At 42.1% G+C, this 25,171-nt stretch overlaps 2 protein-coding genes across 3 annotated transcripts in view; one reads left to right on the plus strand and one right to left on the minus strand.

Annotated features, from left to right (window-relative positions):
- The window catches only part of syn2b (synapsin IIb), a 348,709-nt gene that overhangs the window by 225,432 nt on the left and 98,106 nt on the right, over positions 1-25,171 (plus strand). For both annotated transcript variants that reach the window (XM_080182020.1, XM_080182025.1), the window contains exons 4-5: positions 1,708-1,864; positions 7,114-7,203. In XM_080182020.1, coding sequence (XP_080038146.1) covers positions 1,708-1,864; positions 7,114-7,203 — 247 coding nt within the window. The remainder of the gene's footprint in view (positions 1-1,707; positions 1,865-7,113; positions 7,204-25,171) is intronic.
- The window catches only part of LOC145337251 (metalloproteinase inhibitor 3-like), a 29,551-nt gene continuing 13,771 nt past the window's right edge, over positions 9,392-25,171 (minus strand). Inside the window, exons 2-5 of the mRNA XM_080182044.1 lie at positions 15,532-15,620; positions 14,447-14,555; positions 12,471-12,598; positions 9,392-11,400 (exon numbers count right to left, since the gene is read on the minus strand). Of these exons, the coding sequence (XP_080038170.1) occupies positions 11,203-11,400; positions 12,471-12,598; positions 14,447-14,555; positions 15,532-15,620 (524 nt within the window). The 3' untranslated portion in view covers positions 9,392-11,202. The remainder of the gene's footprint in view (positions 11,401-12,470; positions 12,599-14,446; positions 14,556-15,531; positions 15,621-25,171) is intronic.

Below are 25,171 nucleotides of genomic sequence, written 5' to 3' on the forward strand. Positions count from 1 at the left end.
CCAGGGCTGAATACACATCTAGTGATGTCTTTTGACACTTTGAGACAACCAGTGTCTTTGTGTTCCAAAGATAGGCCATGCTAAATTGCCTCTTAGTGTGTCAGGGGGATGAGCTAGGGTAAATACATAGGGTTACAAGGTAGGACCTTGGTGGAATTGTGGTTGGTGCATATTTGATGGACCAAATAGCCTCCTTCTGCACTGTAAGGATTCTATGTCTGACAAATCTATTAGAGTTCCCCCAGCAGGGGGAAGCAGTGGATGTAATGTGTTTGGATTTTCAGAAGGGATTCAATAAATACATTCTAGAAGTTATTACACAAGATTAGGGATCACAAGATATTAGGTAATATATCAGCATGCATTGAGGATTGGTTAATGGGCAGGAAACAGTGGAGGAATGAACTGTTAATTTGTAACATAGAAGGATGTCACTAGAATAATTGATTGGGTCTCAGCTATTTAAAATCTATATCGCTGACTTAGAAGAGAGAACTGAATGCAATGTATCCAGGTTTGCTGATGATACAAAGCTAAGTGGGAAAGTAGTCTATGAGGAGGATACTGAAAAAGGATATAAACTGATAAATAATGGACAAGAAAGTGGCAAGTTGTTTATAGTTCGTGGAAGTGTAAAATTATCCACTGGAAAGAACGGAAGTGCTTGTTCTTAAGGGTGAGAGACTACAAAATACAGGTATTCAGAGGGATTTGTGCATCCGTTTACATGAATCACACAAATTTAAAATATAGGTACAGCAAATAATCAGAGATTATCTGGCCCTTCTTTCCAGCAGGGTCTTCCAGTCCTGCCAAAGGCAACACCCCCAAAGTGGGATTCCCAACGGCACGGGCGAGCAGCTGTACAAAATGCTGTAGACTTTGGCAGGGCTGGAAGATCCTGCCAGCAGCCAATGGCAAGCCACCTTCACCACTGGAAAAGACTGCCATGAGGAGAGTGGGGGTGGGGGGGGTGGATGCTGGAAAATCCCAGCCCATGTCACTCATTATTATTCTTTGCTGGGGCTGGAAACAAATTGGTGTTACTCTTCAAAGTACAACCGAGTAACCAGAATGGCGAACATTATGCTGTGGAAAGTTGTTTCCAATGGCATCATTTGAAGCATATCGTGTGTGGTTTCCAAAATCCATCGCCTTTCCAAAAATAAACATGTTCTTTCCAATGTTAATATCATATAAAGTTTCTGTGGTAATTTTTTGTCCACATTTGAGGGGAAATCTGTTTGAAAGTACACCCTGTGGGTATTTCTGATGGTTACTTTAACTGAAAGAAAGATTTGCATTTATTCACTGGATTCCCTACAGTGCAGAGGAGGCTGTTCGGCCCATCAAGGCTGCACTGACCACAATCTCACCCAGGCCTTTTCCCCTTAACCCAAGCATTTACCCTGCTAATCCCTTGGACACTAAGGGACAATTTAGCCTGGCCAATCAACCTAATCTGCACGTCTTTAGGCTGTGAGAGGAAACCAGAGCACCCGGAGGAAACCTGCGCAGACACAGGGAGAATAGGTGGGGGGGTGGGGGGGCGCAGGTGGTGGTGGGTGGGTGCTGGGTGTTAGGGTTTAGGCGTGTGGGTGACCAAGTGGAATTTGACTGTCAACATGTACAACTTTGGAAGGGCAAAATATTGCTTATTGTCAAACTGTTTTAACGCGGATATATTTTTTGCGTTTCTATCTACAGAGCATTCAAACCTCACTTCATTGTTGTGAGGCAACATCCTTATAGCATGGCAGAAAACGAAGACTTCCGAAATATTATTATAGGACTTCAGTATGGTGGACTTCCAAGTGTGAACTCATTAGAATCCATCTACAATTTCTGTGACAAACCATGGGTGGTAAGTTCATTATGATGGGAGAACTGAATCACTGTATTCTTAATGACTTATCTGAATGAGTTCAAGAGGAAATAATGTAACGACAAGGCACACCCCAGGTCAGGTTTGAGTCACAGGCTTAGACATTACAAATCAGGCTGCTTCCCTACGTCACATTTCAAAGTTCTGAATAAGCCCACATGCACCGGTTTCCTCCAAGGATGTGCGGGTTAGGTGGATTGGCCATGCTAAATTGCCCCTTAGTGTCAAGGGGAGTGAGCTAGGGTAAATGCATGGGGTTGTGGGGATAGGGCCTGGGTGACATTGTGGTCAGTGCAGACGCATGGGCCAAATGGCCTCCCTCTGTACTGTAGGGATTCTATGATTCTCATGAAAGTTTCCTCACTGCGGAGTCAGAGTTAGGCTGGAACTGGGACCACCATGTCCAGAAGTGGGCCCAAATTGGAACAAAAGTGGATGGATGCCAAGGCCCGAGGGTTAGAAATCCTCCTCCATTCACAGAGAGTTTGGCCAGGTTCTATTTATGAGAGTTAAGTCTATTCACTCTCATCAGTTACCCCTCCACCCATTCCCTCATGCATCCTCAAATCTCACCTGCCCCTGTGTTCCCTCCATGAATCCCTAATATGTCATAACTTCCATGCATCTTCCATACCACTATGTTTCCTGTGCATCTTCCGCTCAGCCAGTGGTCACCGTGGACAGCATACTAGTAACATAGGAAAGTCTTTGAAATGCTCATGATATAAATAAATAAATATAAGTAAAGAATGATACATTCGAACTGCGCTTCAAAAATTGTTCCTCTGAGGAACGCATAGAACCTGCAATCAAAGCTCACAGTTCCTTGAGGCTGTGAGCCTTTTCCCTCTGGGTTGCTGACATCCTTCGCAGTCTGGTGATGACAAGTGGGCTGGAGAGAATGAAAGGACTGTGCTGGACTGGCACTTAAATATGGCGCTGGGTTCTTTGAAACCACTAGCTGACAGCGGGCAGACGAATCAGCTGACAGCCCGTCAAGTAATTTGGAGGGCAACTTGCGCATAGTCAGTGAGGTTCCACGCACAGAATCTGGTCAGTGGAAAAAGTGCCACCGGAGCCACCCACACCACACTTGTGGTTTTACAGCCTCGCTCAGGTGAGACTGGAAATTTCTGTCTGAGATCAACGGAGATTCCCATTGTCCCTGTGCCAGTTCTGTGAGATGGTAGAGTTCTGGCTTGGGTCTCAAAGTGGGAGAAATCCACCCAAAGAATACTGTTTGATGGATGCTCTTGTAAATGAAAAGCACTTTCCAATGGTGTTCCACAGGGTTCAGTCTTGGGGCCTTGCTGTTTGTTTTTTTCGTGAATGATTTGGATTTAATTGTATGAGACATGTTTGGGGAATTTGTGGATGATACACAAATTGGCCATGTACTTGATAATGAAGAGGATAGCAATTGTGTCCAGAATAATATGAATCATTTGGTTGAGCGGACAGAGAAGTGGTAAATAGAATTCAATCCGCAAAGGTGTGAGATAACGCATTTGGGGAAGGCAAATGAAGCAAGGAAATATTCAATAAACAGGAAAATATCGAGAGGGATTGAGGAAGTGAGACACCTGAGAGAAGGTGCATCCACAGGCCCTTCAAGCTGACAGGACAGGTGGATATGTTGGTCAAGAAAGCATATGGAATTCTTTCCATTATTGGGTGAGGCATTGAATACAAAAGCAGATTTCAGGTAGAAGGATGAAAGGGGACATGAGGAAAACATTTTTTCACGCAGAGAGTGGTGACTATCTGGAATTTATTGCCCAAGTTGCTGGTTGGGGCTGAAATGTTCAGCTCAATTTAAAGTACCTGAATCTGCAACTGAAGTGATGTAACCTGCAAGGCTATGGACCAGGCGCTGGAAAATGGATTAAAATAAGCGGCTACTTTATTTTCTCTCACATCTAACCAGCACAGGCACAATGGACTCTCTCTGCATCTAAACCTTTCAATGGTTCCAAAACATGCAGCAGGAATCGGAAAGTTCTGGCCAACCTTTCATCTATACAGTGCCTTGAGCAGACCCTTCCTGGAACATTGAGTTCAGTTTTGGGAAGTGAATTTCAGAGATGGTATATTGGTTTTGGAAAGTGTGGGAGGCAAGGTATGGGAGGCATGAAGGCACAATGGGTTGGATCCCAGCTTGGGTCACTGTGTACAGTTTGCACATTCTCCCCATGTCTGCATGGGTTTCTTCCCACAGTCCAAAGATCTGCAAGTTAGTTGGATTGGCCATGCTAAATTGACCCTTAGTGTCAAAGGGTTTAGCAGGGTAAATGCGTGGGGTTATGGGAATAGGCCCCGGGTGGGATTGTTGTCGTTGGCTCAATGGGCTCCATTTGCCCTGCAGTGATTCTGTGATTCCATGTGTGCAGCACCATTTCATCAAAACAACATTAGGTCTTAAAGAGTTAGATTAAATAGGTTTCATAAATGAGGCGTGTATTCCTTTAAGTAGCAGGACAGGTGGATAAAATGCTTAAGAAGGTTTATGGTATACTTGCCTTTATTAGCTGAAACCGAAACAATCTGATCATTTTGACCTGCCGGCTGATGGATGGGGTGAGCAGGTAAGATCGCAAGAGAGCCGAGAAATCAGGTTCGTGCCCTATTTCTCACGTCTTGCAACCTTACTGGCACCAGATATCCAGCAAGATCAGCTTCATACATTTCCAATATGAAGGTGAATAGGTTATTTAAATAAATTTAAATAGAATTAGCAAGTCCGGGACACTATCATCCAGGCTCACTTGTCTGTGTGATTTCGCTGGGGAGGTTCTCTCTGGCGAGAATCACAGCTTGTCTCCAGCAATGGGGGACAGACATGATGGCCTTACTGGTAGAATCGGAAGCCATTGAGGCCTCTCCGGAGTTCAGGGGGAAGGGGGTTGCCCCTTGGTCAATGCCAGCCGGTCAATGCCAGCCAGGCACTGCCAGTTTCGCATCCTGGCAGTGTCCATAGGGCACCTTGGCACTGCCCACCATGAATCCTGGCATTTCCCACCGGCATTAGGTAGTGCTAAGGGAGTGGGGTAGAGCCTTCTAGGGGAATATGATGGGCTGATCAGTGGGGAGGGGGGCAGCTGCGCACTCTGCACAGCAATGGGTGAGGGGAGGGGGGACCATTGCCATTCTGCATAATGATCGATGGGTGGGGGTGGGTGTAGGGAGAGAACATAGCAATCAGCCCAGTCAGAGGGTAGGGGGTTGAGCAGTCTGCCCGGGGCTGGTGTTGGGGGTGATCAGTCTTGTCAGGGCAGGTTGCAAACAGTTGCAGGACCCCGCGGTAGCGTGGAGGGGTGGTGGTGGAGACCGAATACAACTGATGCACCTAACCAATGCGTCTCTCGGACTGTTGGAGGAAACCAAAGCACACGCAGGAAACCCACGCAGACATGGGGAGAACGTGCGGACCCCACACAGATAGTGACCCAAGCCAGGAATCAAACCCAGGTCCCGGGCGCTGTGAGGCAGCAGTGCTAACCGCTGTGCCACCGCGCCACCCTTCGTATCTATCCTCTTTCCAAGTGTGACCCAATGTATTACAGATATAAAAAATTATTTCAGAAAATTACAACTGGGCCATTTGTGGAGGAGGTCTGGCGCAGTGTTAGTGTCCCTAATCCCGGGTCAGATACACAAATTCAAGTTCCAATTCAGGACTTGACAACCATGGAAGGTACATGCATAAGGTGGAAAATCAGCCTGTAACTCCTTCCAATACATCAAATGGAAGGCAGTAAAGAGAGGGGGGGGTGGTGGTTTCTGATCAGCCATACTGCAGAAGCAAACTGCTGTAGTATTATCATTGATCCAATTGAGATCTATGGTTTCCAGTGCTCCCTCTAGTGCCCCCTCTCAGGGCCTAGTACCTGATGAAAGAGAAGGAGGTCATTTCTGGATGAAATTAGAAAGCACATTTTCCACACAAATTATAGCGAAAACCTGTAATTGACTCCCCCAAAAGATTTTGGATGTGGTAACATTTGGATTTTTCATGACTAAGCTTAATAGAATTTTATTAGGTTCAGGGTATTAAAGATATGGAACAAAAGCAGATATATGGATTTAAGGTCAGAGAACTGTAATGACTGCAAAATGTGTTTGAAAGGTTGAATGGTCTATTACATTTCTATATTTACAGAAAATGCTGGAAAAACTCAACAGGCCTGGCAGCATCTACAGAGAGCAAAAAACAGAGTGAATGTTTCAAATTCAATAATATGGCTCTTCTTCAGAAAAATGGAGGCAATGGCCTAATGGTATTATTGTTAGGCTATTAATCCAGGAACTCAGCTAATGTTCTGGGGACCAGAGTTCGAATCCCGCCACAACAGTGGCTGGAATTTGAATTCAATAAAAAATATCTGGAATTAAGAATGTTCTTATGACTGTGAAACCATTGTCAGCAAAACCCATCTGGTTCACTAATGTCCGGTAGGGAAGGAAATTTGCTGTTCTTACCTGGTCTGGCCTGCATGTGACTGTGGAGCCACAGCAATGTGGTTGACTCTCAACTGCCCTCTAAAATAGCCTAGCAAGCCACTCAAGAGTAGCTAGGGGTGAGCAATAAATAACTGGCCAGCCAGTGCCATCCATATTTCATTAATGAATAAAAAAAAACCATGTTTCTACACAGGTGCTGGCAGACTGGAGTTTTATTAACACACTCTGTTTTTATTTCAGTTCAATCCATGGTATTTTACCTTTATTTAGTGTTTCTATATTTCTATATTCCATTAATATAACAGTGTATATCTGCAGAAACACTCACAGAAGTATGTACAATCTTGTGAAACTGATAAAGAGAAATGAGAGGATTTGGCTGCTAACCTCTAGTGTCTAGGAGCATTGTGAGATAAATGAAAAAATCCTACTTATCCTCTTTTGCTGTAGGGCAATATTTAGCAAAAGAACACCGAAGGGAACCAAAAAATAATTGACTCTTGGAAAAATGTCATTGTGATTTATTGTTTGATATGAAAACCCACCTGAAACGACAGGGGGAAGCAGAGAAGATTAGGATCTGAATTATAGCTCCTGGATTATAATGATCACAACACTGTCACAGCTGTATTATTCTCTAAAATGTTTTTTGTCCCTCTGAGATTTTGTTAGGGATCAAAGCCAGAGGTAAAATCTGTAAAAATGTTAGTATATGTATCTTGGTATATATCCATTACTTGCAATCATACGGTCTTGTTCTGTTTCAGTTTGCTCAGTTGGTAAACATCTACAAAAGCATGGGCCCGGAGAAGTTTCCACTAATTGAACAGGTCTTTTATCCAAATCATAAGGAAATGGTAAGTGTCGCTCTCGTAATGTTATTTTCCCTTATTCTGTATGGCTAACCTACTGTATGAATTGTGAACCCAAAACTACACGCTGGCTTCTATGTTTAAAGTTTATCACAGTCACAAGCAGGTTTACATTAACACTGCAATAAAGTTACAGTGAAAATCAGCTAGTTGTCACACTCTGGTGCCTGTTTGGGTAGACTGAAGGAAAATTTAACATGGCCAATGCACCTAACCTGCACATCCTTCAGCCTGTGGAAGGAAACAAGGAAACCCACGCAGAACATGCAGACTCTGCACAGACACTGGCCCAAGCCAAAATTGAGTCCGGGTCCCTGACACTGTGAGGCAGCAGTTCTAACCACCCGTGCCACCATGCCACCCCGAATGTTGAGGGTTTGAGAAGTTGTTTAGATAACAAATAATCATTGTTACAAAAGAAGCATCAATAAGGGGTTGGAGAGAGCACTACACAAATAATATATGACACTTTGTAAGGGTGCTTCTTGCTGTTTTAGGATTGAAACACAGGACTTCAAAATGTAGCCTTTAGAAGCTTGCTAAAATTATTGTAAAGCATTGCAATGAATGTAAATTAATCACTCAAGGCAATGAAAATTAAGGGTTGTGCACGCAATCTAATGTTTAGCGTTATGCCATCTCAATTTGTCATTGTTGTATATTCATGAAAAGCTGTACTTTGGTACTATATATAAACGGGTGGAATGGTGGCACAGTGGTTAGCACAGCTGCTTCACAGTGCCAAGGACCTGTGTTTGATTCCCAGCTTGGGTCACTGTCTGTGTGGAGTCTGCACATTCTCCCCATGTCTGTATGGGTTTCCTCTGATTTCCTCCCACAGTCCGAAAGATGTGCTGGTTAGTTGCACTGGCTATGCTAAATTCTCCCTCAATGTACCTGAACAGGCGTTGGAATGTGGCGAGTAGGGGATTCTCACAGTAACTTCAATGCAGTTTAATGTAAGCCTACTTGTGATAGTAATAATAAACTTTAAACTTAAATTAAGTAATTTGGTCTGTAATCAAATGTGCCACATTTATGTTGCTGTATGTATGAAAATCTACGCTTTTGGATGTTTGCACATAAGGTTTTATTAATGACTATACAAAACCACATCGGTAGAAGTTCTGATTGGGGTTACCAGCCTTGTGCATTTATTACATATAGGTGACTAGCATGTCACAAGGTGTCCAATATAAAATGTTCTGTGCTTACCACATGGCCCATGAAGAAAAGCTGAGACAAGTGATAACAGCAGCCAGAGGGTGTTGCTTTAAGCTAAAAATCATTGTTGATCATTTTGCGATGAATTGTGCTGCTTATGGTGCCACTAGGGATGGCTTCATTGAATCTAGTGTTCATCTGGTCAGAGCTCAGCACCAACATTGGACGTACGGGGCAGATGCCATGAGACGATATTCATCCTGCTGGGGTACAGAGGGAGCTATATGGGAATGTGACTGTAGTGTCAGAGGGGGTGGCACGCTTGTCACGATGCATAACTAAGGTGGGAGAATCTCACATGGAAAGTGCTGTTAATGCCAGCAGGAAACCCATTTATACTCCCATTGGGAGAATCACGGCCTACTTATTTCCTTAAAATCTGAACATTTAAAAAAATTCAATTCATTATTGTGCCAAACTGTACCTTTCCAAAAGTTACTCATCAGCCCCTTGAGTAAGAAAAATAAGCCACCAATCCTACCCCCCTCCCCACCCCCATTCCCCATCCCCAAGTGAAAAGACTGGACAAACATGCGCTAATCTGTTGAACAAGATGGTACTAGCTGGACAAACAATAAGAAACTTTCCAGGACTCTGCACTGGTAGACTGGATAGTATTAGCTCCTTAAATCCCAGCATCACCTGCATATAGAGCATTGGCACATCTATGTGCTTCCACTTACTGAGTTCAAGAAAGTAGAATGATCCTTACAAGGAAAGAGTGTGAACTTTATAATATACAAAGAGGAACTCGACTTATAGGAATTCCACAGTAATTTTCAGTGGAATGCATGCGGATGAGTTCCCATGCTTATTCGGCGCCCAATTAATCAAAAATAAAGTGGACACACAGACTTAGATCCTTTCAAAATAAAGCATATTTGAGGTCTCAGAAGTGTTACAGAAAACAAAGCACATTTATTAAAACATTAATAAGAAAGCCTTTAGTTAGATATTTGACAAAGACAGCAGGGTTCTTGCAAAGCACAACATTCATACCCGATGTGAGAAATCATCTTTGTGTCTATATTTTAAAGCAGTTTATTTGCAAGTGAATATGTTGTCAAATTTAGGTTAAATGCTTTGAATGGAAGTGGGGGAGGAACTACAAAAAAGGTTGGCCTTGAATTTGAAGATTTATCAATCTCAGTTTTGTGGTGTGGCTTTCTTAATGAATTTTGGGAAACATTGATCACAGTTATTCATCATTTAATTAGATTGGAATATTCTAATGGCTAAACGCAATCTTGCAGCAGTCTTTTACATCCGATACAGTTAGACTAATCAAAGATGCTGTCCAAAAAATGGACAGGATTTGGATTCTATTTTCCAAACGTGAAGGTTGATGCTTGGGAGTCCCATTGACTTTGATATTCTATCCTTGCGTTCATTCTCAGAGCTTTGCAAGTACATTTAGTTTTTAGTCATTTATTTAAGAAGAGCTGTTAGAGTCAGTGTTTTGGTGGGCCAACTGATATGCCGGGCATCAGTTTTACTGGTCTTACCAAAGTATGTGATTGATAGAACATGGAACATTTTTTCTCTTGACACAACGGGTGGGATTTTCTGGCCTTGCTCGCTCCGAAACAGAAAATCCTATCCGAGGTCAGTGGATCTTTCCGTGGTCCATCCCTCACCCACCCTGATTCCCGAGGTGGTCAGGACAGTAAAATTCCTCCCCCAACATGTATCTGAGATAACTTAAGTTCTACCTTGCAGACATTGTATTCACATACATGACATTCAGATGTAATCCCACTGTATTTTGCAGTGCAAGGAATGTTAAAAGGACATGTGTTAATCATTTTATTTGGCACTAAACATTGAAAACAAACATGATTTCCTTTTAAGTGGTCTCCATCCCTCAGATAATATTAAACCTCAGTTTTTTATTTAAAAAGGAATATTTCCAGGGACAAAAGAGGGAACATTTCTGCTGGTTGGTATCCATCATAGTGTTCATCTGTCCTAATGCATCACGCGTATCGGTAGCTCATGTACCTTTTGTGCTGTCAACCATATGTTAATATAACCTTGCGTGTGGCGCTGCCTTCAAAGAAAATACCAATATTTGACATAACTGTAATCTCATCACTGCTATGATGACTTTAATGAAGCCCAATGTGTATGGGCCTTAGAATATGAGCTCCCTGATTAAGCCAGTAATGGTCTACATAATGTGGAGCATCAGGGTTACTGGGACTTCAGGTTTATATTCTGCACAAGTGTTGCTTACTATGTCAGTAAATTAAAATTTGGTGAAAGGATACTGGCCTCAGAGGAGCTAGTTCAACTGTCAGTGCAAAAATTACACTGGATTTTTAATTAGATTTTTTTTTGAATCCTGAAAAATATAATTAATTGGCATCATTCTCAATTACCAAGATATATTTTATTTCTAATCCCACTCACATCTGTAAGATTCATTGGTTTTGATGTAAAACTTCCCCAACTACATACAGAGCCAATATATATTTACAAGAATTGTATTGGTGGTCATACTTCAGTTTGCCTCCTGTGACAAAACCTATCATTGCAGCAGAATCAATTGAGAGGCTACAGAAGTTGCTTTTCATTCATTGGGATGCATTCATATAGGTGTAAGAATGGATGAGGAAACTGCTATGCTTCACATAGCATACAGAAATGCAGTAAACTGACAAAATGTTTGTTTTAAACAGAGGAATTTAGAGATCTTTGACACAGTTGCACCACCTGCAGCTGATATAAGAACACAACTTTTGTGGGGGGAAGGGAGATTCAGGGTTCACTGTAATAGATATTCTCATTTGCGCTGGCGGATCCTTCCCCATACCAGTGACAGGAATCATAGCCTTCCTTCGTGCAGACGCTGTACTTTGCCTGAGATCCAGCTGGGGATTTCTCAGTTACCAGGTCAGTCCAAGCACACTGGTTCTTTGCTGGAGGAGAGCAGGATAGACTGAGGCAAGTGACAATCTGGAGAAAAGAAATTTAAGAGTGTACTTAACACGAGTTATAAAAATCAATTCAGGCTATTGATAGTATATAGAACCATAGAATCCCTAAAGTGCAGAAGGAGGCCATTTCGCCCATCAGGTCTGTATTGACTTTCTGAAAACATCTTACTCAGGTCTACTCCCCTCCCCTTTCCCCATGATCCACTTACCATGGCTAATCCACCAAACCTACACATCTGTGGACACTGAGGAGTAAATTTGGCATGGCCAAACCACCTAACCTGCATGTCTTTGGACACTAAGTGGTAATTTAGCGTGGCCAATCCACCTAACCTACACATCTTTGGACTGTGGGAGGAAACCAGAACACCAGAGGAAACTCACACAGACATGAGGAGCAAGTGTAAACTCCACACAGACAGTGACCCAGGGCCGGAATCAAACCCAGATCCCTGACGCTGTGAGGCAACAATGCTAACCCATTGTGCCACCATACAAGTAAATATATAGGCATATAATATTTGTGTATTGGAAGGTGTACAGTTCAATTAATTCAGATATAACTCTTGACAGTCTGAAGTTCTGTTCACTTTGGGATTAGTTTGGTAATTATCCCCAGTATTGAGAAAGAAATCAAGGACCCACTGCTATTATATATTCTGAATGGATACACAAACACCATTTGCCAGATGCATTATACTATTAAGCATGAACCACAGGTTCAAAACAAATAGGGATGAAATATGCTAATACGTTGGCAGTAAGACTAAGTCTGGTGCATAGGCAGCTGGCATTGCGTTAACATTATGCCAGTCAGTGCACATCAAAGAGCATCAATTAGAGAGGGGACAAATCAGCCAGGGATCCTGTTTCTGACTGTTATCAGTGATCCTGTTGGAAAGCGTGCGTATAGATGTCACAAGAGGACACTATTAGGTGCCATGTAATTGCTTCTTTAAAACTTGCCATTACTCACTGACTCAGCTCTCATAATGCTGAAGTCTTATCAGTTCATGTAGCTGCTCCACCACAACAAGAGGGATTGAGGGAAGAACGGAAGTGGGAAAGCATACTAGGATTTTGACTTACCTGACAGCTGCAGCCTGTTTCATATTTGTTCCACTTCAGATGCCGTTTTTGCAATGAAGTTAGATCACCCCACGGGACAATCCAATTGCAAAGTCCAATATGAACTTTTCCCTGAATATCAATTTGGCCTAAAACGAAAAGGAATAGCCACATATCTATATGCCAATATGCCACATATCTAATATGCTAACAGGCAGATATAACCAGCTGCTGTCTGGAACTACATTAGGCAGAGAGTTCAATGCAGAATTGAGAACACAATGTTATAGCCCACCCAGAATAAAGCTTAGCAAAGCAATGCAGTGGCAGTGAGCTGCAGTAATCATTATTGTTAGAAGCGGTGTATAAATGCATATTTCCTGCAAGTAGAACATTTAGCACACTCCCACCTCAGCACCAGTTAATTAGGAGTTGGTTATTATACTCGATTAATCATTTATTTAATCCTATCATTAGCCTATAGACCAGAAAAAAGAACAACGTATTAGAACATAGAACATAGAACAGTACAGCACAGAATAGGCCATTCAGCCTTCGATGTTGTGCCAAGCTTTGGCCGAAACCAAGATCAAGCTATCCGACTCCCTATCATTCTGGTGTGCTCCATGTGCCTATCCAATAACCGCTTGAAAGTTCCTAAAGTGTCCAACTCCACTGTCACAGCAGGCAGTCCATTCTGTACCCCGATCACTCTCTGAGTAAAGAAGTATCTCTGAGTATTGTACAATCTATATGTTTTATTATGTATTCTGAATGGGTGTATCAACGAATGCCTCACAGCTGAAAAGCAACCAAGAAAACCAGGTGCTCTGATTTCCTACCACAGTCCAAAGATGTGCGGGTTAAGTGTATTGGCCATGCTAAATTGCCCCTTAGTGTCCCAGGATGCATAGGTTAGAGGGATTAGCACTGGGGTTACGGAGATAAGGCCTGGGTGGGATTATTGTCAGTGCAGACTCGATAGCCTGAATGGCCTTCTTCTGCACTGTAGGGTTTCTATGATTATGAAAACAAAATGATTGATTAAAAATTACAGATCCTTTCAAGGAGTTGAGTTTTGAAGCAAGATTCGGAATAAAAGTTCTGAATGTAAATATGTATGTTTCAGCAGAATCTTATGGTCATAAAGTAAAAAGATGTTGCAAAAACATTTGATAAGAGAGATTAAAATAAGTTGAATCTTTGCTATGTTTATACTTTGTAACCCCTGCTCTAAAAAGCCACGCAGCAAAAATAAAAATGTCGCCACAATCTCTTTCCTTTGAGAGGGAGAGCTGTCTGATGGTGATTTAACCTAAGTGTCACCACACCTCAGGCTAGGGGCAAGTGTGAGAAAGTTCATAAAGAACGCCAGCCAGTGTAGGAATTGAACCCACACTGTTGGCATCACAGCCCAGCTGTCCAGCCAGCTGAGCTAAATGCCACCACCCCCACCCCATAAGTAAATGGTTTTACCATAAAAATAAATTGTTGTTCCACAAGGTTACATGCAATCATGTATTGATGTGGTATTTTGAGGAAACAATTTTTTTGCCTACTTGCAGTGAGTTTGCAAAGCACTCCTTTAAAGAATTAATCAAAAACATTCCAAATTGTTTTCACGCCTTTTCCAAACTTCTTCCCCAATTCTTTCAGTGGGAATTCATTTCTAGACTGCACGTAGACTCCCCTCCTCCCTCTCCACATTCTCTTCCCGCTCATCACCCTCCCCCCTCTTCTCTCTTCCCTATTCCACCCTATATTTGCCCACCCCTTCCTTCATCCCATCCTGTTCTTTCCCTCTCTGCTTCCCTCTCCTTTTTCCTCCTTCCACTTTTTACTCATATCCCATCCCTTCCTAACTTTCCTCCTCTCTCCTGCCCTCCCCAGTTGAGTCATTCACTTCAGTAACATCATCGGAGATCGTTCAATATTTAAATGAGTGAAAATGGAGGTGTTTAAATGATGAAACCATTCCCATTAAGTTCTTATCTTACCTGTTATGAGGTACTGGACGTTGGTGTTAAGCTCTACACCACATGCAGCAGAGCTGGAAGCTGTGTAGACATACTCTACCAATTTCTTCTTTTCAAATCCTTTGTACATCTGGTGAAGGTTTAGACATTAACGTTTTTAGCAAGAAAACTACGTCATCATAATCAAAGGCTTCACTTAAAGAGCCTAGCTTTCTCTGAACACCAAATCCTGAAAGTACATGAAATCTTATCTTGTTTAGAAAAACTATGCTCTCCAAACGAATAAATGAATTTTCACACATGAATTATTACTTGCAAGAATGAACTTAATTATGGAATTATTCACACTGGCAGGCTGCATATGAAGAGATGTATTGGTAATGGGTTCATATACTTGAAGGATCTTTTGAGGTAAATGACTCAAATGTTTAATATTATTTCACATCAATAATTTTCCCAATAAAACTTTGCTAATGAATTACTCTGATCCCTTGACAAAAATTTCTTCCTAAAAATCAAGGGTTTTATTTCTCCTAAAGAAAAATAAGCCTTTAGTAAACTTTCTGCATTGTGATAAATTGGAAATCTGTTGTGGAAATATCATAAATGTTCATAAGGACATCATCATAAACATAAAGAAAACTTCAAAAGGACTGTTCAAAACTAGCTATGGCAATTTTGGCAAATGGTTCATTTCCAATCAACACAGAGGTAAATAAAAACTATCTTTTGGCCCTGCCGACTGCACATCCTTGCTGTGGGCTTCCTAGTGGTGGGGTGGAGTCAATGGGAAATTCAATTGACAACGGCGGGATCAGATTGATCCCACCGCTGGCTAACGGCGCCCCATCTCCACAAGAAAGACAAACAGGGATGTCAGAATATCCCGCCCAATACAAACAAAAAATGCTAGAAAAATTCACAGATGGGTCAACCATCATTTAATAAAGAGAAATAGGTTTGCAGTTTGGATCAGTCTCTTTTGTCAGAATGTTAACCTCTCTTTTTAAGTAGGTGACTGACACACTGCACATTTCCAATGTTTCTGCTTTTGTTTATTATCTAAATGACCAATCTGCTCGCTAAGGTCTTTAACATTTGAGTACCTTTTCTTGCTTTACTGCATACTGGATCGTGCCAAGTTCCATGTTGTCAGAAGAAATCAACTTTTTACTAATGACTAATGCTCGTATCACTATTAGAAACAAAATGAGAGAAAATATTATCTTAATAAATATATATTAATAAATAGGCATGGAAAAAATAAATGTATTAATAGCTTTATGCAACTGTATAGGTTTTGATGATGAGATAGAAACAAGAACCAGAGAAACATAGAAATGAAGAGCAGTAGACCGTTCAGCCTGTTGAACTATGTCACCATCCAGGATGATCATGGCTGACCCAGTATCTTTACACTGCTACAGGTCATTGCAAAAGTACTGTATGGCATGGTGGCACAGTGGTTAGCGCAATGGCCTCACGTTGCCAGGGATCAGGGTTCAATTCCAGCCTTGGGTGACTGTGTGGAGTTTGCATGTTCTCCTGTGTTGCTTGGGTTTCTTCCCAGTGCCTCTCACAGTCCAAAGATTATGCAAGTTAGATGGATTGACCATGCTAAATTTACCCTTTGTGTCCCACGACATGTAGGTTAGGGGGATTAGTGCATTAAATGCATGAGGTTATGGGAATAGGGCAGGGGATGGACCTGATGAGATGCTCTGATGGGCAGTCAGTACACTGATGGGCCGAATGGCCTCCTTCTGCACTGAAGGGATGGTATGACTCCCACACTCTCTCCACATCTCTTGACACCTTTAAAGTCAAGAAATCTATTCCCTTCTTGGATATATTCAGTGATTGGCCTCCGCAATCCTCTGCAGCAAGAATTCCATAGATTCACCAGTGAAAACATTTCTCTTCATCTCAGTCTTAAATGGCCCACCCCATATTTTCAGACTGCGACTCCTCGTTCTACACCACCACCCCCACCCCCACCCCCAGGCCCTGCATCAGCCAGAAGAAACAACATCCCAGCATCCAGCCTCTCCAGCCCTGTCAGGATTTCATGCATTTCAATTTGAGTACCTACAATCCAGTCAATACAGGTCGAGTCCTTCTCAAATGACAATGCTGCCATCCCAGGAATCAATCTGGTTGAACCTTATTGCGTTCCCTCAATGGCTAGTGTACCAGTTCTTAGGTAAGGAGATCAAAACTGTGCACAATACTCCAGGTGCAGACTTATCAAGGCCCTGTGCAGCCACAATTAGACAGATATTTTTACAACAATTGTTTTATTCTTATTCAGAAGAAAGGTCTTTCATTCTGACATGCTTCAAATATCTGACTGTGCTAATGGTAAAAGTTTTCCTCATTAGAAGGGATATGATCACATTAGTCAGTCATACCAATGGTGTCCCTCTCCTTTTGAGCCTAGTTTCTCATTGAGTTTAGCTGCAACTGTAAGTCTTATTTAATGCATCAAAGTCATCAAAAATTAAATACAGGTACAGTGTCTCAAATCTGGCTATGCCATGCACAAAAATTGGACATTTTTTAGGCCTGCCGTGCGTGATATTTAATTATCATTAGATGAGTAAAATAACTCATTGGCTATTCAACCAGGTGTTGCATTGGCACAGTGACCGTCAACCTGTTATCTGTTTCATGCAGCTATCTTTTCCCACAATCCAAGTGGACCGGGTGACCCTTGACCTGATCTAACCTGACCCAAACTGCCCAACCCAACTCAGTCCAAAGAACCCAACCCAAAAAACCAGCAAGATCCAAAATCAAATATAGACTAGGTCCTGATGTTGCCAGCTTTTGAAACACTGTACCTGCAGTAACTTCCACAGTTGACAGTACTAAATGAGCTTCATTAGATGAAGGAAAAATTAACGTCTTCTTATTTTAATGCATTTATTTTTATCAGGTTTAATGTCAAACCAGTGCAAATGATTCATTGAGTTTGTTTGGATTCAAATGTTATATACATGCAAAGAAATATTCTCGTCTTATAAGAGTCTGTACGTTCCTCACTATTATTGTTATCACTGTCCTGTTTGTCTGGCAAGAGCCAAAACAAAGGCGGAGGGTGGGCAAAGGTTGAAGTTGGATATTTGCAACAATATAAAATGGGTAACTAAGTTTATTTATTAGTGTGACAAGTAGGCTAACATTAACACTACAATGATGTTGCCATGAAACTCCCCTAGTCACCGCACTCCGGCATCTGTTCATGTACACTGAGGGAGAATTCAGCATGGCAATGCACCTAACTTGCACATTTTTTGGACTGTGGGAGAAAACCGGAGCATCCAGAGGAAAACCACACAGACACAGGGAGAACATCAGAATCTGTACAGACAGTGACCCAAGCCGGGAGTTTTTTCCTTCAGCCCAAAATGGACTTGAGGTTCATGGTGCATCCACTGAATATGAACCTGAAAGCTCGCCATGCCGCTCCACATTTTTCTCATGCATTTGTGGTGCTTTAAATACACTTTGAAATTTAGTGTCAGCTGTAACAAGCAACGAGCAGAGTAACAATCTGATGGGCATGCTGGATATTTATTTACCCAGCTGAATCAATTCTCAGAAGTTTATTGAATGAGCATGGAATACTATGGTGCAAAGTAGTTTGGATGCTTTTAGTGCACAAATTGAGAGTCTACAATAGTTGTAAACTCCTGATCTCAGTGATATCAATGGGGGGAGGGAGGGAGCATGCAATGTTCACCAAAGTCCTATACCAACTGGGCGTTAAGTGGTTTTCATTATGAAGCTATCATTGATTGTCATATAAACCCATCTGGCTCACTAATGTCCTTCAGGAAAGAAATCTGCCATCCTTACCCGGTCTGACCTACAGGTGACTGAAGAGCCATAGCAATGTGGTTGACTCTTAACTGCTCTCCGAAATAGTTTAGCAAGCCACTCAGTTCAAGGACAGTTGGGGATAGGTGACAAATGCTGGCCCAGCCAGCAATGCTCACATCCCATGAAACAATCATTTAAACAAAGCCTAAATGACGAAAGTCATTTTCAGCATTAGGCCTTATTTGAACTTAATCAGCAAACGCTGGGTGTCACAATTTCCTTCTCATCAGTTTTAGAAAACCAAAAATCAGCCAGTTTCTTCAAGAAGCTGGTCACTGGGTTGGGCCTGCAGTCTGGAGGGTGTGACAGGGGTTGTGTCAGTTGGGGGACTGATCCTGAAGAGTCAGAGAAGCTGTTCCTCCTTTCATGCAACTGTGTATGACAATTCCATCGTGTATTTGATATGGTGAATTCTCCCAGTAATGGACTCTGCATCAAGATACTACAGTTAAGCATTCCTGACAAGCACAGCTTGGGTATATTAGGAGTCCCACTGCATCTGGCGTATCAGACGTTTTGCTATAATTAATATTCTGCTGCTGTTACTTAACGGTCAACCCCTGTCCTGTGCTGCCAGTAGAATACTCCTGGTGATAACTAATTTATTGTGGGATAAAGCTGAAACACTTAAAATAATTTTACCTTCTTAATCTCTGCAGCAGAATATTTTTAATATGAAGGACAGAAACACTTTATTTTGAATGGCGATGGTCAGTAAATGGTTTAGCTGGCAGTGTGTGACATTTCATGAAAAAACATTCAATAATGGATTTGCATGCCCTGCTGGGAAAAGTCTTTCTTATTTGTAATTTCTTTACTTGATGAAAGAAAATGTTATTTTTCAGGCTTCTGCTGCCTGCAGATTAACTCATTGTATAATTCAGTCACATATGCAATGCAGTCAGAAGCAAAATGAGTAATATTATTCCACAGCTCACTCCATTGCTACATACTTAATCCCTGCTTCTCTCTCCTCAGTATTTTTAATCTGTACACTCACATATTAATATCCTTTCAGTTGTCCCAAGCGCAGATCATTGGTTTACAAAATGAAAATAAAATTACTAATTGAGGTCGTGAGTGTTAATTTGGTCTGAGGATATTTAAATTAAACCAATTCTATTATTTTGAATTTCAAATTAGTAAATTTAATTTTCATATCTGTAACCACACAAATGCACAACATCCTAATCTTTAATTAACTGTGCTTGATCAATGGTGGCAATGTTCTTGAAGCCTTTGCTAACAGAAAGCGTAAAAAGGCTGATGGAAATAACAGCAGAGATCACATTTAAATGCAACATGGCAAGGCAATATTCTAACATGGACTACATACTTGATACAAACATGTACACACAATACTGTAGCTTGGAAAGGGTAAAAAAAACTGTGTTTAATAGAGGAGTCATGATCATATTACAAAGCATTACGAGCTAATTTGTGCATGCCTTTCTAGATGCCATCTAACTAACTCCAAATATAATAACACTGCTGTATGCTACCTTTCAAAATTGACCATCCATCATCCTTCTATCTATGCAAACTATCATGCCTTTTCCCTTTGATATCCTCCAACATGTTTCTTCACAGCTCTGTTCAAGCTTTCATCATCCTATCTGAATGCCTTCAATCAGGTTTTCATTTTTCTGGCAGTACAGAAATGGCCATAACCAAAGTACAAACAATATTCTCTGCAATTGTGATCATGGTGCATTATCTCTCCTCTTTTTCCTTTACATTCTTTAACACACGATGAGGCTCCTTTAACACCTCTTTTACCAGTTTCATGAAATTAACCTTGCTTGACCAATTCTTCCCTCTCCATAAGACCATAAGATATAGACGCAGAACTAGGCCATAGGGCCCATTGAGTCTGCTTCGCCTTTTAATCATGGCTGATAAGTTTCTCAATCCCACTCTCCTGCCTTTTCCCCGTAACCTTTGATTCCCTTGCCAATCAAGAACCTACCTATCTCTGTCTTAAATACACTCAATGACCTGGCCTCCACAACCTTCCATAGAATTCCATAGATACATCACCCTCTGGCTGAAGAAATTCCTCTTCATCTCGGTTCTAAAGGATTATCAATTATCCAATCATAACCAAAGCTCCAACAATTGCTTCTCTTCCCTCACATCGTGACCTCCAGAGTCCCACACTGCACTGTCATTATCTGGAGCTATATACTGTTCCTTGGTGATATTATCTCCTGTTCCTAACTGCTGCTGTGTGTAAGGCTACTTATCAACGTCCAGTTTTAAATGAGCTGCACCTTTATTCCGCTCAGCTTCGAAAGACCATAGCCGTTGTGTTTAGCTTCACCCCAAACTCCATAACCCTATCACCAGCAATTGGAACTCACTGAAGCTGATGAGAACTTAACACTGCCCCTGGCCTGGTGGCACAGTGCCTAGCACTGCTGTCTCGCAGTTCCATGGACCTAGATTCAATTCCAGTTTCACGTCACTGTCTGTGTGGAGTTTGTACATTCTCCCTGTGTCTGCATGGGTTTCCTCCGGGTGTTCCGATTTCCTCCCTCAATCCAAAAATGTACGGATTAGGTTGATTGGCCATGCTAAATTGTCCCATAGTGTCAGGGGGACAAGTAGGGTAAATACATAGGGTCAAGGGGATGGGGCCTGGGCGAGATTGTGCAATCGGTGCAGACACGATGGGCCAAATGGCCTCCTTTTGCACAGTAGGGATTCTATGATTGTATAAAAATTGAAGTCAATGGTAATCCGGGCAAAGTGTCCAGTGGCTGGGTTATAGCTAAGCATAAAGGAAGATGGTTGTGATGGTCAGTAGCCAATAATCTCAGCCCTGGGCCCAACCATTTTCAGATGCTTCACCAATGATCATCCCAACACTACGGGGTCAGAAGTGAGAACTTTCACTGATGATTGCACAATTTCAGTACCATCCACAACCTCTCATATACTGAAGCGGTCTGTGTCGGCATGAAGTAAAACCTGGGCAACGTTTGGCCTTGGGCTGCTAAGTGGCAGTAATATTTGTGTCACACAAACAATGGCCACCTCCCACACGAGGGGAATCTAACCATACGCCTTTGACATTCAGTAGAATTTATTATCACTGGATCCTATCACCGTCAGCATCCTGTGTGGGTTATCAATGACTGGAAACCCTTCACTGGGCCAGCCATGTAAATAGTATGGGGGCAAAAACAGGCCAAAGGCTGGAAATTCTGCAGCAAGTAACTCACCTCCTGATTCCCCAAAGTCTATCCACCATCTACAAGATCCAAGTGTAATGGAGTACTCTCCACTTGCCTGGAGGAGTGCAACACCCAAGTGGCCCAACACCATCCAAGTCCTCCCTTCCACCACCTTAAACATTCACTGTCTCCACCACCGACAGACACACAATATCAACAGTGTGTACCATCTACGAGATGCATCACAACAAGTTACCAAGGCTTCTCCAACAGAATCTTTTAAACCAAAGCTGTGGACCACCTAGAAGGACCAGTACAGCAGAGGCATGGGAATACTACCACCTACAAGTTCCCATCCAAGTCACACATCATCCTGATTTGAAACTACATCACTATATCTGTGTGGTTTCCTTTGGGTACTCCACTTTCTCCCCACAGCTGGTTGGGTGAATTGGCATCATAAGTTCTCCCTCAGTTTATCCGAATAAGGTACTGGAATGTGGTCACTAAGGGATTTTCAGTAACCTCATTGTAGTGTTAATGTAAGCCTACTTGTGTCACTCATAAATAAACTTTAAACACATTAAATCACTCCTAAATGACTTATCTGCCAGAATGGGCATTCAGCAGGTAATGAAGCAATCGGCAGGAAGAAAAATTCTACTTGACCTTGTCTTCACAAATCTATTTGTCACAGGCGCATTTGTCCATGATAGTGTTGACTGAAGTAACTATAGTACAGTCTTTGTGGAAATAAAGTTCCATCTTCACATTAAGGATGGCATGGTGGCACAGTGGTTAGCACTGCTACTTCCAAGCATCAGGATTCGATTCCCAGCTTGGGTCACTGTCTATATGGAGTTTGTATATTCTCCCTATGTCTGCATGGGTTTCCTCCAGGTGCCCCAGTTACCTCCCACAGTCCAAAGATATGCAGGTTAGGTGGATTAGCCATGATAAATTGACCCTTAGTCCTAGGGGACTGGCAGGGTAAATATACAGGGTTGTGGAGATAGGGCCTGGGGGGGATTGTGGTTGATGGACCAAATGGCCTCCTTCTGCACTGTGGGGATTCTATGAAGCTTCTTTGAAACGTTGAAGATATGCCCCGTTGTGTTGTGTGACATTATCGAAATGTTATGTGGGGCTGGAACTTATCCATCAGCTCAGAACCGATGCTGTAGGCAATCAGAAACAGCAGAATTGCATTCCTTCATAACCTTTAACCTCATGGTGCGATATCCCTCTCACTTTACCGTTACTATCAAGTCAGGGGCAAACCCTAGTTCAGTGGGGAGTGTAAGAGCGCATACCAGGAACAGCAGCAAGCATAACTAAAATCAGTGTTTGGACTGTTCACTGCTGTTTGCACAGCGTAGAAATCCATTCACAACTTCTCAGAAAATGATGTTCTCCCTGCTCGCATGCAGCAAGACCTGGACACAGTCAGGCTTGGGTTATTAAATGGCAAATAACATTCACACCACACAAATGACTATCTCCAACAAGTGATAATCTAATCACCTCCCCTTGACATTTACAACGTCAGCATCACTGAATCCCCCTCCATCAACATCGTCTGTATCACTATTCACCAGAAACTTAACTGGAGCAGTCACATAAACACCAGCGAAACAGCAATAAAAACAGAAAATGCTGGAAAATTTCAGCAGGCAGCACCCATGGCGAGTCCATATAGGTCTCCTTCAGCTCTTCTTTCTCCACAGATGTTGACAGACCTGCTGGATTTTTCCAGCATTTTCTGTTTTTATTTCAGATTTCCAGCATCCGAAGTATTTTGCTTTTATTTTAGGCTAAAAGAGCAGATGTGGGTTAAATCCAGCTACTCTCTAACAGCGCTGTGTGTGTACCTATACCAGATGGAATGCAAGTTTTTTTATGTTTGCTCATGGAATGTGCTTATCACTGGCTTGGCCATTATTCATTTCCCATCCCTAATTGCCCTTCAGCTGAGGGCATTTAAGAGTCAACCACATTGCTGTGGGTCTGGAGTTACATATAGGTCAAACCAAGTAAGGATGGCAGATTTCCTTCCCTAAAGGACATTAGTGAACTAGAAGGGATTTTTTACAATCGACAGAGGTTTCATGGTCATTAATCAGACTTTTAATTCTAGATTGTTGTTGAATTCAAATTTCACCATCTGCCATGGTGGGATTTGAACCTGGTCACCAAAGCAGCATCTTGGGTCTCTCGATTACTAGTCCAGAAACAATACCACTACCTCACTGCCTTCCCTATTTAAGAAAGTGGCTCATCAAATTATTTCCAGGGCAATTAGGGATGATCAATGAATGCTAATTTTGCCAGTGATGTCCCATCCATATTAATTTTAAAAAACACTGCCGAATCTCTCTAGCTTTGGAAAGTTGATTTTATATGTGCAATGACAAATTTCTCCACTATGATAGTATTCTTAAATGCTTTTTAATGATATTTCCGCTTCTGCATTAATCCAGTGTGTTCTTCCCGATAAATTATTTCACTTAAAATTTAATTAGAAATGAATGATTAACACATTTTACTTGCCGGTTTGCTGTCCGTGAGAATGCTTCAATGCGATTGGCTGCTTGCTCTGATTGATGTTATCACTAGTCCTGGATGCCTGGATGTTTCCTTAACTTAGTATGAGATTCAAAATGACACCAAGGAATGGGAAGTACCTGGCACAACTAAATCTTTGTGGGTAGCTTTCTTTGAGGTCAGCAGAGAGTACCATTGTTTTAGCATTGCCACAAAATTCAGAACAAGTGTTTGTAGCTGGGAAGACTAGTGAATGTTTACTGTATTGGTATATTTGACCTGTTGATATTAATCTTAATTTTATAGAGCTGAATGTTGAAAGTTCTCAGTTATTATCATTGAAATTTATTTAAATGGTAACTAAAAGAATACCTTTTTTCATCCAATTGTGTAATTGAAATCTGGTTGGTGATTATTGGCCAGTAGATTTCCTTACTGTTGAGGTATTGGGTGGAACCTTGTGGAGGCAATGAGGGTCCCAGTTGGCAGTAGTCCCCTGCTGCCTCTTTTCAGGAAGATCGCTGCACCTTGCTCCAGTGGTCAGCCTTTATCCTGGATTATGGAGCGCAGGGATGGAAGTTCCACCTGCCAAGAGCTGCTGGCCAGTTGGAGGCTGGCAATTCAATTAAACAGTAGCACCACGGGGAAGGTGATGTCTACTGTTGGTATGGCAATTCACCTCAGACCAAGTGTCATCACTGGATACCAGGCCGGAGGTGAGTGATGGCGGGAAGGGAATCTTAGGATGGGGATGGGAGAGGGTCTGCAATAATGGTAGGGTGGTGGGTGTCAACAGGCCTCTCGCCTGCCCGATGCCAAGTCCCTTGATCCATTGAGTGAGTGCCTTTAACCATGCAGCCCCCCTGGGGAGCCCGAAAGCAAACCTATTTGCTGTGCTCTTAGCATGGTGAATTCACACTTGCTGCTTGGTTAACACTGGTGATATTGGGATGAGGCTCTAATTGCCCGCTTAATAGCCTTATTTAGTGGTGGGCCATCCACAGGACTTTCTGCCACAGATGGAGACAAAGTGGGTGGGGACCACATCTTCCATCCTCTCACTCAATTAAATTTCCCCTTTGCTACCAAACCTGCCAAGGGGGAGGGCATAAGATTCTGCTCATAATGTCTGGTGTCT

This window comes from Carcharhinus amblyrhynchos, chromosome 3 (genome assembly GCF_965287045.1).
Source record: "Carcharhinus amblyrhynchos chromosome 3, sCarAmb.v2.hapA, whole genome shotgun sequence".
Lineage (NCBI taxonomy): Eukaryota > Metazoa > Chordata > Chondrichthyes > Carcharhiniformes > Carcharhinidae > Carcharhinus > Carcharhinus amblyrhynchos.